The sequence below is a fragment of the Sphaerodactylus townsendi genome, linkage group LG16 (assembly GCF_021028975.2).
Source record: "Sphaerodactylus townsendi isolate TG3544 linkage group LG16, MPM_Stown_v2.3, whole genome shotgun sequence".
NCBI classification, from domain to species: Eukaryota; Metazoa; Chordata; class Lepidosauria; order Squamata; family Sphaerodactylidae; genus Sphaerodactylus; species Sphaerodactylus townsendi.
This window is the reverse complement of record NC_059440.1, coordinates 249036-266730: the sequence shown is the minus strand read 5'-3', so window position 1 is coordinate 266730 and position 17695 is coordinate 249036. Positions and strand designations below refer to the sequence as shown.

General features: G+C 44.4%; 1 protein-coding gene across 1 annotated transcript in view; it reads right to left on the bottom strand.

Moving 5' to 3' along the window:
- The window catches only part of CALN1 (calneuron 1), a 182495-nt gene that overhangs the window by 76682 nt on the left and 88118 nt on the right, over window positions 1-17695 (bottom strand). Inside the window, exon 3 of the mRNA XM_048518765.1 lies at window positions 6415-6558. Coding sequence (XP_048374722.1) covers window positions 6415-6558 — 144 coding nt within the window. The remainder of the gene's footprint in view (window positions 1-6414; window positions 6559-17695) is intronic.

Here is a 17695-nt window from a genome sequence, read left to right as displayed (position 1 = left end):
TGCAGATTTAGGGCAGCAAAGCAGTTGATGTGCCAATGTTTCAATTTGTTGTTCACCACAAGAGCATACCCTTTCGCTCATTTCCAAGTTGTTAAATCTACCACGCAATAAAGCGGAGGGGAAAACATTGAAGCGAGCAAGTGCGAGGGCTCTTCTCTGCATAGGATTAGCCAAAAATACAAATAGGGAGCCATCCTGTTTTGATATAGGGGTATTGAAAGATGTAAGGGTGAACAAGTTTTCATAGCAGCCCTAAATAAATTAATCCATTCACTTTCCAACAATTTTTGTTTTAACAAGTTGTAGGATTCTGAACTAGATAGCGGGAAAAGCGAGTCGAGAGATATACCAAGTGATTCAATCTTTCTTTCGATCAGAGAGAGGTGTACCATATGATAATTGTGCCAATGATTTGGCCTTAAATAAAATGATGGCAGCCGGAATGTGATTCCCACCTCTGTTCCAGAAATAATTTCTAATAGCTCCAGAGTTTCTAGATGCATTTGCAATAGCATATTTGATATGAGCCGTTCTAAGTCCTGATGACTGAAATACTACACCCAGATATTTGTAGAGTGGAACCTGCTTCAATTTTTTTTCCATTTAATTTCCACATATGGCATTTAGGTCTAGTAACGCAAACCATCACTTTGGTTTTTTCATAGGCCTTTTCCACACGGGCCATAAACAGCGCCCTGGGGATGGCAAAAATGCCCTCCCCGGGAAGCTGTTCGCATGGGGGGCACAGCTGCTGTGCAGCCACGCCGCCCTCGCGCCTCCCCAGCGGCGCGAAGCCGCTGTTTCCCGACCTCGCTTCCCCAGCGAGGTTTTTGGGAAACAGCGCCTGGAAGGCGCCATTTCCCCTCCCCTTTCCCAAACACCGTACCATGTCCTCTGGCCTCCAGTGCGTCGCACAGGCCAGGGGACACACACCCCTGTCCTGCAACTTCCGGGCTGTCGCGCAGGGCAGGGGGCGTGTCCCCTGGCCTGTGTGATGCGCCGGAGGCAGGAGGACATGGTACAGTGTTTGGGGGATGGCACAGCCTGTGCAGATGCTGCACCGTCCTCCCCATTGCAACCGGGACCGTTCATGCGAACGGTCCCGGGGGGGTTGGGTCGGCATTATGTACGCCGAACCAACCCCCATTGTGGCCGTGTGGAAACGGCCATAGTTAATTTCTAACTGGTTTTTCTGAGAATAATCAGCAAGGGTCCTTAGGGCTCTCCTTAGGCCAATGGGGGTTCTAGAGATAAGAGCCAGACCATCCACATATAAAAGTAAAGCGATACTTTTGTCAGCAATTTTGGGGGGATGGAGATCTGGGTTATTGAATAAGGCTACAATATCATTGATGTAAAAATTGAATAAGGAGGGGGCCAAAATACAACCCTGCTTGACCCCTCTGCTACTTTTGATTTCATCTGTTAGATAGCCTTGTGGGTTATATTTTACTTTAATGCTGGCATTCTGATAAAGTGCCCTGATTAGCATTAGTAACGGTTTATCTATATCGGTACTAAGCAGTTTGTCCCAAAGTAAATCTCTTGAGATAGAATCAAAGGCAGATTTAAAATCCACAAAGGCATTATAAAGAGAGGCCTGAGGCTTTGATGCGTATTTAGCTATGAGATGGTCCATGATTACACAGTGATTCTGTGTTGAATATCCCTCTCTGAAGCCTGTTCTTCTGCTAAATGGTTCCCTTGTTCCAGCCAGTCTCTCAGTTTCCAGCATAGATGTTTAGAATATAGCTTGCTGATAGTACTAAGTAGGCTGATGGGCCTATAACTCTCTGGGGTATTCCTATCACCTTTTTTATAGATAGGGACAATTACAGCTATTTCCCAGCCCTTAGGGGTTTTTCCTGATCTATCTATTGAGGTGAACAGTTTTGCCAGGACTGGTACCCACCAATCAGTATTTCTTTTAATCAGGTCAGGAGGAACAAGGTCGAAACCAGGGGCTTTCCCACAGTGTAACGTGTCAATTAGCTTGTGCACTTCAAAGGTGGTGACCTCTGGCCAGCTAGGAAGGTGAATTGTTGTTTCTACACCATCAGGGCCAGCCAGTTCTAGAGCTGAGTACAGAGCTTTATAGTGAGTTTCCCAAATATCTGGAGGGATTGTAGCAACCGAGGATGGTTTTCGTGAGCAGTTAGATGTCAATTTCCAGAACAGCGCAGTATTCTTAGAGCTCACAGCTAAATTAAGCTGTTCCCAAGCATCTAATATAGCTTGTTTCTTTTTGATTTGTATTGTGGATTTATATTTGTTCTTGGCCTTCCTCATTTCTATAAGGAGCTTGTCAGAGGGGTTAACCTTATAGGCTCTCACCGTAGACCTTAATTCATTTTTTAGGTTCCTACAATCTGTGTCAAACCAAGAATTACTTGCTCTAATGCTGTTCTTCTGATTATTACTATGGGTAGTCAACACCTGTTTTATGTCCTCCATTATTTCCCCAAAAGCCTGTAGCAGGGTGGTACTGTCTATGCTATCAAAGAAACCATCAGTTTTTATTTGTTTTCTGTGTTTTATCCATTATGGACCTTTTACTGAATTATTTATATTGATGCTATACTGTTGATACTTGTATGCCGCCCTGAGCCCTACGGGGGAGGGTGGGTTGTAAATACAAATAAATAAATAATAAAAAGCAGTAACAGTTGAACAAATTAAACTCCAAATCAATAGAATCTTGGGCCTTTGGGCCTATGCATTCATCCCCCCCCCACCCCTGCTACCAAGCAGCAAAAAATTATAACAGGAAAGCAATGAAGTTTTAAAAGTTAGTGAAATAAAATGCTTTTGAAAAATAGAACTTGGTTAGAGAAATGAAAATCAAACTGTTCAGTGTCTTCTGCTCTTCAGGCCAGTCTCTTCTGCAAGGTTGGTGTGTCCCATTATGGCAGGCTCCCAATGATCAGTCACCAGATAGAGGGAGGACAAGTTCAAGGCTCACTCTACCTCTTTGGACTCCGGCACAGAATGTGCTGACTAGCAACCAGCACTGCAATTTATACTTTTGCGCCAGCCAGGCAGGCAACCCAAATGGAATTTGAATATCCCAGGGAATGAAAATTATCCCAGTCTTGGGCAGTTTTGCTTGGGAAGATTAAACTTTTCCTCTCCTCCTGTATCCTGTCCCTCAAGGTGCAGAAATGCATAACAATCACTGGCTGGCTGAGTCATCCAGTCTCTGGAAACAAATTAACAAAACAGAGTTCCAAGGAAACAACAGAGTTCCAGGGAAGAAGAGAGAGAGAGAGAGACTCAGAACCAGCTCAAGCACCATTTCTGCTGGGCTTCAAGCTGTTTCCTTCCAGACCCCACCAGAAAGCTTCCAACACACACGGCAATAGTAAGTAAGGTGGAGGGGGATCCTTGGGGGGAATTCTCTAGGTTTTTCCCTCTAGTTTTAACTATACAAAGAGCTTAAGGGGTGGGGTGATTCTCTAGTTTATGTGAGTCAAGTTAGTTAACTTTAAAGGGATGTAATGACCCAAAGGACCCCCAGAATAATATTAGTAAATATATTTTGCTTTAAAAATCATATTGGCAAAAGCCAGTTGCCAAAAAGCACTCTTCCGGGTGTAGGTAGCCGCATGATCACTTGGCCACAAGCTAAAGGTCAAAACTACTTTCACAAAAGCTGAGTTAAGATAATGAGTTACTCCTGGCAACCTGGAGGTCTCATTTGAGTTAATAGCATGCTTGATTATCACACCTTGCTATAGAAACTGTTAAAGACAAAGGATATGGAAAGTCACCCTGCCAGCAGATACTGTATTCTTTGTTTCGCTTGGAAACACAGGTCAGCAGCAAATACTTACTGCTCTGCATTTCCCCCTCCTTTTGTAATGGTTCTCCTAAAAGCCCCTTACCTCTCCCAGGTCTAAAGGTCTCAGCCAAAATCTGAATATCTTGGGCAGTGACCCTACAGGGTTAATCTGCATGGGAGCATTGCAGCCCTCCCTCATTTAGCTTAAAATGTAATTCTGGCCCTATTGTCACGGGGTTAGCAGTAGGCGAGCTGACTCATCAAGGTCAGCACCCCAAATCCAGCACAGATGTTGCAGAAACGAAACTTACTCTGATTGGTTCCCTTTCCCGCCAAAGAACGATCTACCCTATAAAGGTTTAGTTCACCTGGAGAACCTTGCTCATTGCCACTTGTTCCTCCCTTGGTCTTGTTGGTGTTGAGACACGATATTGTCTTCACCGGGTTTCTGGCCTGGCGTGGAATCCCTGCCTTCTACTTCGTCTACTCTCAAGAATCGTTAGGTAACGTATTACCCTGCAAAACCCCCATTCCTTCTTTATCCTCCCATCTATCTTTCAAACCTTTTTATATACTAGAACTTGAATGTATGTGCTCTTGTGCCTTACTGTATGTGTGTATTTTTGAACTAAATTCATATAAAACGTTTAAACTTAATTTGGACTCTGTTCCTCTGTGGAATATTCTTTGCCAGAATCCCTTCCCTGTATTATACAGTCCCAAAGATCCCCTCGGCCAACCTCTCGCTGCCAACGTGAGTTTTTATTCCCCTGTGCTACTTAAAAACCTAAAAGTGTGCTGTTACACTCTTAGCAGCTGGTGGAGAATCCCTTTCCTAAAACCCCTTCCCCGTTAAGGCCGTAACAGGGAGTTAGTTGGTCGGTCGGTCGGTCAGTCAACTAGCTAGATTGCTTTAAAGGGAGTCTAAGTAGCTAGCTTTAAAGGGAGTCCAGGGCAGCTAGCAACTATTGAAGGCTCCCTTTAAAGGCTCCTTTTAAAGTTTAAATCCTTCGAATGCAGAATGCCATATATATATATTTGTCATTCAGCATTCTGAGCTATTTGGATCAGCTTTTTATCAGCCTTGCTTGTATTCTGGGCTGATAAAAGCCAGAAAAAGATGAATACAACTTTTTCCAGTATTTTTCCAGTATTTTTTAATTTGGATATACCAAATCTCCAAGCCTAGTCATAACAGAGCCTGCTGCATCTCTCAGGCTCTTCAGCTGCCACCACCAGGCTCATCATGGCTCCCAGCCACCCACTCCCACCAGCAGGGACACAGTCAAGCCCGTGGAAAGAACAGGAGTTAAGTGTGCACAGTAACAGTTTTGTTTCCAGGTGATGGCAGGCAATTCCAATGCAAGACGGGGGGGGGAGGGAGGGCTCTTTCTGGACAGTGCCCTACCAGTCACCTCTATTGATGTTATAGACAGTTCAGACTAAGATGGATGCCAAATCTTAACTCTGGACTTTGATATCAAAAGAGGGGCTTTCCCTAAGTCAGGAGAAAAATCTTTCTCTCTCTCATATCCTCTGATCTACCCAAACTGATCTAGGCAAGGAGGCCCCATAGTTCAGAATATTCCTTGAGATTGCAAATCTAACATTGATTCTAACTGGCCCCAGCAAATTTCATGACAGAGCTGGACATACATAGATAGAATGGAATAGCCTTCTATAAATGACCTCAGGCATTATCTATAGTTACCTGTAACCCAATTTTTTTCTTCATGGCAAAGTGTCAGACTTTGGGTCCGAAAATAATAGAAACAGTAGATTTACTCTAAAGTCTTTAATTCGAGTCGAAAGGAAAACATCAGTAAAGACAATTCTGGGATTCATGCACAAATCTACTTGCCTATATTTCCCAAACTCCCCGCCCCCCTGAGCATCAAATGCTTCCCTCTATTCCCACTACAAAGCACTACAAGGCTTTCACACATGATAAGATCAACTCTTCCGGGCTTGCCAAGACTGCTGGCATAGAAGTTCCCTTTCCCCACTATGTGAAGACCCTGAACCTGAGACCTCCTGCATGCCAAATAGATGTTCTACCACTAAGTCACAGCCACAGTGCCATTTTAAAGAAAAGTAAAGTCTATACAAATTTAAAAAACTTGATGGATTTGCAATACATGAGATGTGATCCTTCCATTCATAGAAACACAAACAGGTATAAGAAAAGATAATTTTATAGGGGAGATATTTTTTATCACATTTGCTGCTTGCATCATTACCAAAATATTTTGAAATCGCCAAGCTGACCTGAAAAACATTTAGCTCTCTGCTCTTCCAGTTTATACTGTGGAGTAGGAATGGCTGAGTTTGAGTGTGATTAACTCAAGGACACCCATTGGTCATCATGGCTACACAAAGATCTGCACTGATATTTTCAAGATCAAATAATCACACATCACAGACAATCTGGGCCCAGAGGATGTCTAAGAGTTAAATGAGGTTCCTGCCAATGAGGTTCCTCTCAGGGGATAGGTTAGGGGCAGTAAGTACCAAAATGGGGGACTTCCTCAGTTTTTATAAGCCAATTCAAAATCCCATTATGGATGTAAAAAGGCCAAACAATAGTGTAAACTAACAAAAGAATTGTTACACAAGAAAGGAATCAAACTCACCATCCATGTCAAGGCGTTGCATGATAATTGCTAACTCCACCTCACTAGGCATATAGCCCAAAGAGCGCATAGCCATCCCCAGCTCCTGTTTTGAGATGAAGCCATTGCCATCACGATCCAGCACTCGGAAAGCTTCACGAATTTCTGCACATATCAAGAAGAAAATTTTGTTAGTACATGTATGTATTTATGATTCTCTGAGAAACAATGCAGATTATGGAATTATTAAAATGTGATAAACAGCAGTATAAAATATCCAATAAACACTTCAATAAAACTACATTACATTAGGTGATAAACTATGCAATAAAATTGGATTACAACATTCAAGAATACAATAAATAATTGTATACTATATTCAAATTAAAACGACAACCCTATTCCCATTCTCTTTGGCCCTTTCTGCACGGGCCAAAAACGGCGGCCTGGGGACGGCAAAAACGCCGTCCCCAGGCCGCCATTCGCACAGGCGGCGCTGCTGAAACGCAGCAGCGCCGACCTGGCTCCCCTTCCCCTCCCTCAGGGCGGCATCAGGCTGCCCTCAAAAACACCCGTTTAAAGGGTAGTTTTTGAGTAAACAGCATGTTCCCGGCGGCGCAGTGCGAACAGCACCGCCGGGAACACGCTGTTTCCCCTTCCCTCTCTCACTTACCTCGTCGCCATCGTCGCCCTGCTGTCCTCCTAAGACCCTCCCTCGCTGTCCTCCGACCCCTGGAGGTCAGAGGGCAGCGTGGGCGGGGCTTAGGAGGCCAGCAGAGCGATGACAGCAACGAGGTAAGTGACAGAGGGACGGGGAGCCGCCGCTCCTGCGCCGGCCTCTGCTGGGGCCGCTTGCATGCTTGCGTGCGAACGGCCTCCACCCCCACGCCGGCAGAATTCTTGCCGGTGTGAGGGCGCATAGAGGCCCGTGCAGAAAGGGCCTTAGACAAAAAATGATCTCCTGGGCAAACCTCTTATACATTCTGCAAAAATTCTGAATCAAGGAAGGGATTTCCAGGTAAGAATTTCCACTTCAATGATAACACATGGCAAATCACAGCAGCTTCTCAGTGAGGAGGAATCACTACTGATTGAGATGAATTTCAATTTCTCACACCCTTTTTTGACCTTCAAATCCCAGTTTCCATATCACTTCTCTATTGCATGAGTCAAACTAGTGAATTTTTACTTCAATGGCATTTATATTTCTAACCACCACATTTTTGCTGCTAAAATTCACCCTTTTCAACATTACTTGCGCAACCCTAAATCAGCAAAACACACTGGATTATATATGTGAACAAGATACGCCGTACATATAAATGATGTAGTTATATCATATACAAACCCTACAGCATTTTTGTATGATACCAAGGAATCTACAGAACAAACAGTGAAAAGCAAAGAAATAAAACTGTTGAAAAATACATTAAAAAACCAAATGAAATAGGGAATGTTCACTCATCTCTAATAAACTCTGCCTCTAGGCAACCAAGCATAGGATGTTTCTTTATCCTCCAAGAAAGACAGTTTCCTATCCTATTTTCATACTATCAGAGATTTGTACCTTTCGTCAATTTGTGAGCTACAATAAGAAAACAACTGCAGCACAACTTGGCTGGTAATGATATGGAAGTTGCACTTTCTGAAGTTAAAATTATTATTTCTGATCATAAAATTAGGAGAGTGTATGTATCTTATAAACCCAGAAGTTGAATTTTAATATTTTAACCTGGAACTTGTTTTTTGATTCACCCACATGCTTTGGCACATGTACATTTGAATTTCTGAACAGGAGCAAATGTAATACAACAATACATATACCGTGTTTCCCCGAATATAAGACAGTGTCTTATATTAATTTTTGCTCCCAAAGATGCGCTATGTCTTATTTTCAGGGGATGTCTTATTTTTCTGTGTTCTGTTCGTCGGGCATGCTTCCAAACAAAAACTTTGCTATGTCTTACTTTCGGGGGATGCCTTATATTTCGCACTACAGCAAAATCTCTACTATGTCTTATTTTTAGGGGATGTCTTATATTCGGGGAAACAGGGTATAAAGCATTGCTGCTTGAATTGCATTACACATTTCTAAATGCCCTACTCCCTACATGCTATAAAGAGGAATCTTAAGCAGGTCTACTCAGAAATAAGTCCCATATTATGTAGTAGCGTTACCTTCTAGGAAAGGGTCCTTAGGATTGCAAGTCATACTCATCTACTCTACAAGAACCGTGTGTCTGATCAAATAATGTTTTTCTTTCCGTTAAGATATACTACACATTAGAATAGGTCACCAAGAGTCCAAAACATTACAGCAGGGTAATGCATCCTCAGAGCCTGCATGCAAATGAGCCTTCTTCTCATTCGCTCTCATTCACTTTCACTTTTGATTTTTCCTCATGAGGGAGGGAGGGTGAGAAAAGGCTGGGATAGCCGAGCCTTCTGACAATTGCTTTGGTAAGTTTTAAAAGAAAAGAAAAGATTATCTTTTAGTTTCAGTTTTACAGACGCTTCATGAGGGGGCATCTTTGTGGCTTTTACTTGATATCTTCCAGCATAAGCACGGTATGATATCTGTGAATTGCATTTGCATGAGATCTTTAATGCACTGAATATGAAAATAATCCCTTTATAGGTAATGGCTTAGCACTATAAAACTGCATTAGGCAAACATCACACAGGCAGCATGAACTTTGGAGATTCAGAATCTGAAAAGTTTACAAAATTATCTCATAGATGCCAGCCATGAGACTTGAACAACTGTACCTGCAAAGTTTTATTTAGTATTTTTTATATTATGCATAAGCCATATAGTTAAAACATTTATGCATATTCATGTATGTGATATAAGTGTTGCATACTTGATTCCACTTGAAAAAGATCTATCTTTAAACATTCCAGTCTTCCCTCTTGCTATTTTAGTTGCCTGTAGCTATTTTGTTTTTGGTATAGCTTTTGGCATATAATTTAATAATACCGTGTCTCTCAAAGTAAGTGCATAATGTGATTTTTCACTATAGATAGTAGAATGAATTTCAGATACATAATAGTTAGCTAAAGAGTGCAAGTCATATTGTTCCAACCTCCAAGTGGTGGCTGGAGATCTCCTGGAATTACAAATGATTTCCAGGTACAGAGATCAGTTCACCAGGAGAAAATGGCAACTTTGTATGGTAGATTCTGCATTGCACTCCACTGAAGTCTGTCCTCTCTCTGAACCCCCCTTCCTTAGGTTTCACCTTGAAAATCTCCAGGTATTTCCCAGTCTGGAGCAGGCAACCCTAGTTCTGCACAATGTAGCATGTTTAAATAATAGCTATATCTTCAATGTTTCTGTTGTCTAAATTGTAAACAAAGGAGCCTTAGAAGAAAGAGCAGAGGACACAAACACATCGCTGTTCATAATTTCTCTGCATCTGGGATTGTACATGGGGACGTGATGGAATGCTTGGAGTAAACTCCCTACAGTAAACTCCCTGAGATTCAACAAAAAGGCATAGAGGCCCAAGTCTGATGTTGCCTCTTGGCACTGGTATTCAAAGGTTTACTGCCTCTGAATGTGGAAGTTTTGCACAGTTTCGGCACTCAAGACAGATTTTTCAAGAGCAAATCAAGAAAGTAGATTGTGAGTTTGTGCCCAAGCAGCCCACAACAGCTTCTGGCCTCAGCTACCCAGGCTGATGAATGCTCACCATATAAATTCAAAAGAATACATAATCTCTCTCTCTCTCTCTCTCTCTCTCTCTCTCTCTCTCTCTCTCTCTCAGAACCTTTGGGTCATCCAGGGGTTACTTTGGGCTGCAGCCTTAGCAATTAGAGGACAAATCTGCAGTGCTTGGAGTTCTTGTAGAAACAAGTGTGAAATAGGCATTCAGAGGAAGAGATGGAAATTCAGGTTTGCTTGTAGTGGCTTATTTGGGCAGATTTGATATTAATCCAAATTGGCTATTATTTCTGGCAATGCTTGAGATAAATGCAAAGGAATGAGTAGAGGGTAATAAAACATTATTCACAGCGGTAATAAAACATTTGGAAAGCATTTTAAATTGTATGACACTTAAAATAGTTTTTAGTGTTATAACAGTTGTTAAACATTTTGAAAGCATTTTGAAAATGTTGTCAAAATTTTTATCTCTGCTGTGTGCCACGGCCCACTGCTGTGTTCAGATTTGTGAGTTGAGACATGTTTTATAATATGATGGTGGCTTTGAGATGACCTGGTGCAAAAAATTGTTACTTGGTTGTAGTGGGGGAGGATGGCTGCCCATATGGGGGGAGGAGGCAAAACTCAGATTTTGCCCCAGGCTCCACTTTCCCTAGCTGCGCCTCTGGATAACAGAGAAGAAATATAGCTATTAGAACCTGCTTGAAAGTGTATATGCAGCCAAAATTTTATAGCCCTCATCCATGCCAAAGTTTCAAGAGTAGTTTGTCCCATCTCTGTGCACAGCACAGCACAAGGCACACATCTAGGGGGCCCCATTAGTTTCTGAAGAAACTAATGCCACCCCTCCCTTCCCTCCCCTCCCCTAGGGTGGGCCACATCCAGATGCTGGGGCTCCTCCCTCCCCTCCCTTGCATGCCACCTCTCGTTTACTCCCCTCCCTTCCCTCTCCTGGCTGGCCTTTTTGGGTGGCAGGGGTGCAGGAAAGCCTTTCCCCCCGTGCCGTCACCCCTGTGCCCGGCCTCCCTGCACCCCACTTACATGGCAGGGCCAGGCAGGGGTGCCCAGCAGCAGACTCTGGGGGCCTGGCCAGTGAGGCTGGCCCAGCAGAAGCTTCTGCCAGGCTTGGCAGGGAGGGGAGGGGAAAGGGGGGTCTTTGGGTAATTTTCTCCCCCCCATGTGACCCACCAGCATGCATCCAGTTTGCCAGTCCCCACCCTGCCCCTTTATAGTTATGTGTCTGGTCCAGAGGAGGGCAACCAAAATGGTTTGGAAACCACGCCCTACAAAGAGAGACTTAGGGAGCTGGAAATGTTTAGTCTGGAGAAGTGAAGGTTAAGGAGGGACATGATAGCTGTGTGTAAATATTTGAAGGGAAACCATTTCAATGAGGAAGCAAATGTGTTTTCTGCTGCCTCAGAGACAAGGACTAGGAATAATGGATTCAAGGTGCAGGAAAAGAGATTACATCTAAACATTAGCTTTCTGTCAGGGCAGTTCGACAGTGGAGCCCACTGCCTTGAAGAGTGGTGGAGTCTCCTTCTTTGGAGGTTTTCAACCAGAGGCCCTTTCCACACAGCGGAAAGGGCACCTCTCCACCGGCAGAAATTATGCTGGTGGAGGGGAGGGGGCTGTTCGCATGGGAGCGTGCGAGAGGCCCCCGCAGAGGCCGGCACAGAAGAGGCGGCTCTGCACAGAGTCGCCTCTTCTGCATCCCCCCCACTCACCTTGTCCTCCAGCATCGGTCTGGAGGGCTGCAGGGACTCACCCATGCTGCCCTCCGACCTCCAGGGGTCAGAGGGCAACGTGGGCAGGTCTCAGCAACCCTCCAGACTGACGCTGGAGGATGAGGTGAGTGGAGGGGATGGGAAAGCACCGATGGAAAGGTGGCGCTTTCCAAAAACCTCCCGTGGGAAGGGAGGTGGAAAGCGGCGCCTTCACGCCACTCGGGGCCGCACAGGATGGCGCTGCTGCATTGCAGCAGCGCTGCCTGTGCGGATAGTTGCCCAGGGATGACATTTTTGCCGTCCTTGGGCCACTGTAAATGGCCCGTGCGGAAAGGGCCAGAGGCAGAATGATCATATGTCAGGAGTGCTTTCATTGTGTGTTCCTGCATGGCAGAGGGTTGGCCTTGATGACCCTTGTGGTCTCTTCCAACTCTATGATTCTTTGAGAACCTAAAATGTCTAAGGGAAGTTGTTAACCTGAGAGGGCTTCAGTAGCTTTCTCCTGGGCCATCCTCTGCACTGAGAGGATTTCTGCATAATTAAAGTTAATTGTGGAGGATGAGTCATCATAGCAGTTTTCCCAAGCCAGGCACAAGAAGTCCTCTATGACAGATGTGAGCTTTTGAAATGGAGCCTGAGAAACGGGAAAGAAAACAGAAATCAGAAAAACTGATGCTCTAACAACCAGGTCTTTCTATGTGCCCCACTGTCTGAAGTATTGGGGGGAGAGTGGCCACAAGAAAGAGGTAGAAAATTAATAGCTGTACTCTTTTTGGTGGCAGCAATGAATGACTAGCATGTCCTGCAAGAAAGTTGGTGCAATAGTATCCCCTACTTTTTACGTTACCAGAGGTACGCCCTTCTTCAAAATGCTCAAAATCTATAGGTCTCTCTTACAGTTTTGCTGCTAAATGGCGGAATGCCAATTTTGGTATAGTGTGCCAAATTATGTTTTAATGCACTGGAATCCAGGGCTTTTAGGCTCCAATAGTGGCAGAAGCTTATCTGGTGAACCAGATGTGTTTCCGCACTCCTACATTCCTGCTGGGTGTCAGACCTCAGATCTATATCCAAATCAGACTCTATGCTGTTAGGGTTAAGAAGTTTTTATTATGGAAAAGATACATAGATTGGAAATAAAAAGCTGGTTCTGGTGGGAACCAGGAAGCACCCCAGTATATGAAACTCAAACTTCCTCCCCCCTCCCTCACATGTAATACAATCCCATGGTTCAAAGAGCGCAAAAGTCAAAAGGCAAGAATGCCAGAATGGCCATGCTCAAAAGACAGAGATGAAGATGCCTCACTGTGGAGACCCACACAGTAAAAATCAAAAGCAGTTTGCCTGGTACCGTTTACCCCCTCCCCCTCCAGGGTTTGCTTGATGACTGCCAGGCTGCAGCCTGACATCGTGCTCCCCTTAAGGCCTCCCCCCCACCCTATATCCTATCTGGGTATGTGCAATGGTATGTCTTTATTAATTTCAGGGCCTGCACGTGGCTAGTGTCAACCCATTCATTATGCCCTGAGGGGAAACGGGTCCAAAACATCAAGTATTGTAGTCACTTTCTGTGGAAGCAAGAGTCCAGGATGGCCTCAACTTTGTGATGCAGTTCATCTCCCACATGGAGGGGGGGTGGAGGCTCCTGATGGGGATGCCATGCATCCAGGACCCCCGCTTTTTTCAAGAGGTTACAATGAAACACAGGGTGGATTTTTCACAAGTTTTTGGGAAGGTCTAATCCCACAGTTACCTCATTAATCTTACAAATGATTTGAAAGGCTCCAATGTACTTTTATATGAACTTGTGACACGTCTGCATGAACTTGTGACACCCCTGCACCCTTGCAAAGTTTGAAAAAGGCTAGAGGTCAAAGCACATAAATTCCAGAGACAGGGTGTACAGGTGTCTCTATGCTAATAGTTGAAGCCTTCAACCTAAAATGGGGGAGCTGGAGTACAGAGTTTTGAAGGAGGACATTGATATAGTGGGCATCACAGAGACATGGTGGAATGAGAAGAACCAGTGGGATGCTGTTATCCCAGGTTACAGGCTCTATAGGAAGGATAGGACAAGGCATATCAGGGGTGGTGTTGCCCTCTAAGACAAAGAGAGCATAGTGTCACATAAAGTAGACAATGCAAGGGGAGCTGATTCCTCTACAGAAGCACTGTGGATAGCAATATCAGGTGTAAAGGATAGTCTAATACTAGAAATATATTATCATCCCCCTGACCAAAGCACACAAGAGGATTCTGAGATGGAAAAAAAATTAGAGAGGCCAACAAAAACAAAAATGTAGTGGTAATGAGTGATTTCAACTATCCCCACATAAACTGGAAAAATGTATGTTCAGGTCTTAGTAAGGAGAGAGCATTCTTGGATATGCTAAATGACTGTGGCTTAGAGCAGATAGTTGTAGAACCAACCAGGGGAAAGGTGATCCAAAACCTAATTCTATGTGGGACCCAGGACCTGGTACGGGAAGTCAGTGTTGTTGAGCCGATAGGGAACAGTGACCACAATGCTGCCAGATTTAGTATCTCTGCATGTGAGCAAGTGATAACTACTAATGTAGTTACATTCGCCTTCAGAAAGGGAAATTTCTCAAAGATGAGGGGGATAGTGCACAGGAAGCTGAAATGGAAAATCAAGAGAGTCAAAACTGTCCAAGTTGCTTGGAGGTTATTTTAAAACACAGTAATAAAAGCTCAGCTGGAATGTGTTCTGCAAGTTAGCAAAGGCAGCACCCAGTCCAAAAGAAAGCCACCATGGTTAACAAGGGAGGTTGAGGAAACTATCAGAAAAAAGATGCCGTTTAGAAAATGGAAGTCCAGCTCAACTGATGAAGAATACAAGAAGGAACACAAATGGTGGCAAAAGAGAAGCAAGTAAGGGAGGCAAAAAAAGGATTATGAGGAACGCAAGGCTGCAAACATCAAGACCAGCAACAAACAGTTCTTCAAGTACATCAAAAGTAGGAAGCCAGCTAGGGAAGCGGTAGGCCCGTTAGATGATGAAGGAACATAAGATGTGCTAAAGGATGACAGAGAAGCTGGATGAATTCTTTGCATCCGTCTTCACCCAAGAGGAGGTGAGGAAAATTCCTGCACCTGAACCAAGCATCTTAGGAGGTGAATTCAAGGAACTAGCAAAGACAAGGAAGACGTTCTGGCAGCCATTGATAAACTAAATGCTACCAAATCCCCTGGCCGAGATTGCATCTACCCAAAAATTCTTAAGGAGCTCAAGCATGAAATTGTTGATCTCACTTTAATATGCCACTTATCCTTGAAATCAGCCTCCATCCCTGAACACTGGAAGATGGCCAATGTCACACCAATCTTTGTCCATATTTCAATTTGTACAAAACCATATTTGTCTCTAGAACGATAGACAGTAGATGTCTGCTCTAAAACATTGTTTATTAAATTAAATTCCTATCCTCCCCTTCCCAACCGAGGTCAGGCTTTAAAAACAGATGTATTTAAAAGACATTTTACACAGAGACATAGCTGGAAAATGAAACCTGGGTTGGACTCAGAGGTTTCTGTCCCCACCTGGGCCTAGGGTGCTGCCTTCCCTCCTCCTGGGCCTGGCAGAAGCCCAGCCAGACTCCCAGCTGGGGGAAAGCCCCTCCCTGCCTCCCTCCTTGACACAAGGAGTGGCTGGGGTGCAGCTGGGGGTGGGGCTGCAGCCCAGTTTCAGATTCCCCATTCAGATAATAAATCTCTTCATTGGTTCAAGGCTTTTATTGAAGACATGTCAGGAACATAGAAAGAGAGTTCTGGTGAAAACTGCACCAAACTCTTGATAATATGAGTGTAAGATCCCCACCCCCACATGAGAAGCAGACAGTTCGCATTGTCTGGCAAGGAGTCTCTTCCCAGCCACAGAACTCCACAGCCACAGCTAGAAGTGATAATACTGCACCTCCAAAGCGATTCCTCCCCAACAGCACCATCATGACATTTCTGCTCCCTTTAAGACCCTCCCCCCCGGGTTGTTTTGATAGGCTCAGTGAAATGCTTTAATGAGCTTGGGAGCTCAAATGCAGGTTGCATTCACCCACTCATTCTGTCCAGGTGAATAACCCTTCTATGAGATTAGATACTGCAAGTGGTTGTGATAGATGCGAGAGTCCAATACATCTTGGATTTGAAAATGTGGGGCCCCATCAATCAGAGTCGGAGGAGGAGGACTAGGTGTAGGATGCCAGACGTCGGGAGCTCGGACTCTTTTCAGGAGGCTGCAATGAAAAACAGGGTGTATTTTACATAGAGCTTTGGGCAGTCTCAGTTGCACAGCCACCTCATTGATTTTGCGAACAACAGGAACAGGACAAATGTATTTGTGTCCTAATTTCTGGTACATATGAATGTTCCTAAGATTCTAAGTAGAGAGGAAAACCATATCTCCCACATCCAAGGAAAGGGGGCAGCGATGCTTGTCAGCCTGTTTTTTGTGAGCATCCTTAGCTTTCTGCAGTGCTCTGAGAATGAGATCCCAGCCATCTACAATCTGCTGGATCCATTCCTGTAATTCCAGAGGATCAACAGTGGATTGACCCAGAAAAGGTAGGGGCTTGTCCAACGGTCCTGAGACCGCTTCAAAGGGGTTTTTCCCAGTGCTGCTGTGAACTGAATTATTGTGAGCATATTCAGCATAGGGCAAAGATCTACCCAATTATCCTGATGATAGTTACTGTAGCATCTGAGATATTGTTCTAGTGGCTGATTGGCCATCTGTCTCCACGTGAAAAGCTGAAGATAAAGCTTGCTCCACCCCCAAGAGTTGTAAGAATTCCTCCCAGAATTTCAAAACGAATTGGCTATCCCAATCAGAAATAATTTTGTCTGGGGCTGAAGGCAAACAACAGATATGTTGGATAAACATCTTGGCCAATTTCAGAGCACTGGGAATAGAGACACAAGGAATAAAGTGGGCTTGTTTAGAGAATAAATCAACTACCATCCAAATCACAGTTTTGCCATGACTGTCAGGTAAGTCAGTGATAAAATCCATCGATATAACTTTCCAAGGTTGGCTGGGGGCTGGTATCAGTTGCAGAAGCTCTTGGGGCTTCCCAAGATTTCCTTTTGCCATGGCACAAGCAGGCAGCCCCTAACATAAGCGTCTATATCCTTGTGCATGGTGTGCTTCCAAAATTGGCATCTGAGGAGGTGTAAAGTTTTAACAAAACCAAAGTGTCCTGCTGCTTTAGAATCATGCCCCTGCTGGATAATAATTCCACGAAGTGAGGGCAATACAAAATGCCAATCTCCCCTCCCCCACATTTCATCATGTAAGTTCAACTGAGGGCCTCCCTCTTCTGGTGGAAATTGCTCCTTTACCTGCCTCCAGGAAGAAGGAGAGGAGGCTTGTGGGAGGTTGGACTATGTGAATTGACACTGTAGCTTCAGTCGGGCGAGTCTGCAAATGGGTGGTTACTTGAAAGCCCAGCTGGGAGGTGGAAAGTATGGTTTGGAGCGGTCGTATTTCCACCCCTTCCAATACTGGGAGGTGGAAAAGTGCGTCCACCAACTAATTGGATTTACCCAGGAAAAAATGAATGGTGAAATTGAATCACGAAAATAAATCGACCGAATGGAGATGCTTAGCTGAGAGTTTACCAGGGGTGCTAAGCAAGGCTAGGTTTTCATGCTCTGTCCATACTTCAAAAGGACAATGGGTACCCTCCAGCCAGTGTCTCCTTGTCGACAAAGCTTGTTTGATAGCTCCAGTGTCCTTTCCCCTTACAGTCCAATTGATTTCAGATCCACTAAATTTTTTAGATAAGTAGGCACCAGGATGCAGTTTGCCATCTGCCCCTTTCTAAAGCAATGCAGCCCCTAGTGCCTTATCTGAGGTATCTACATGTACCATAAAGGGCTGGGCTGAATCTGC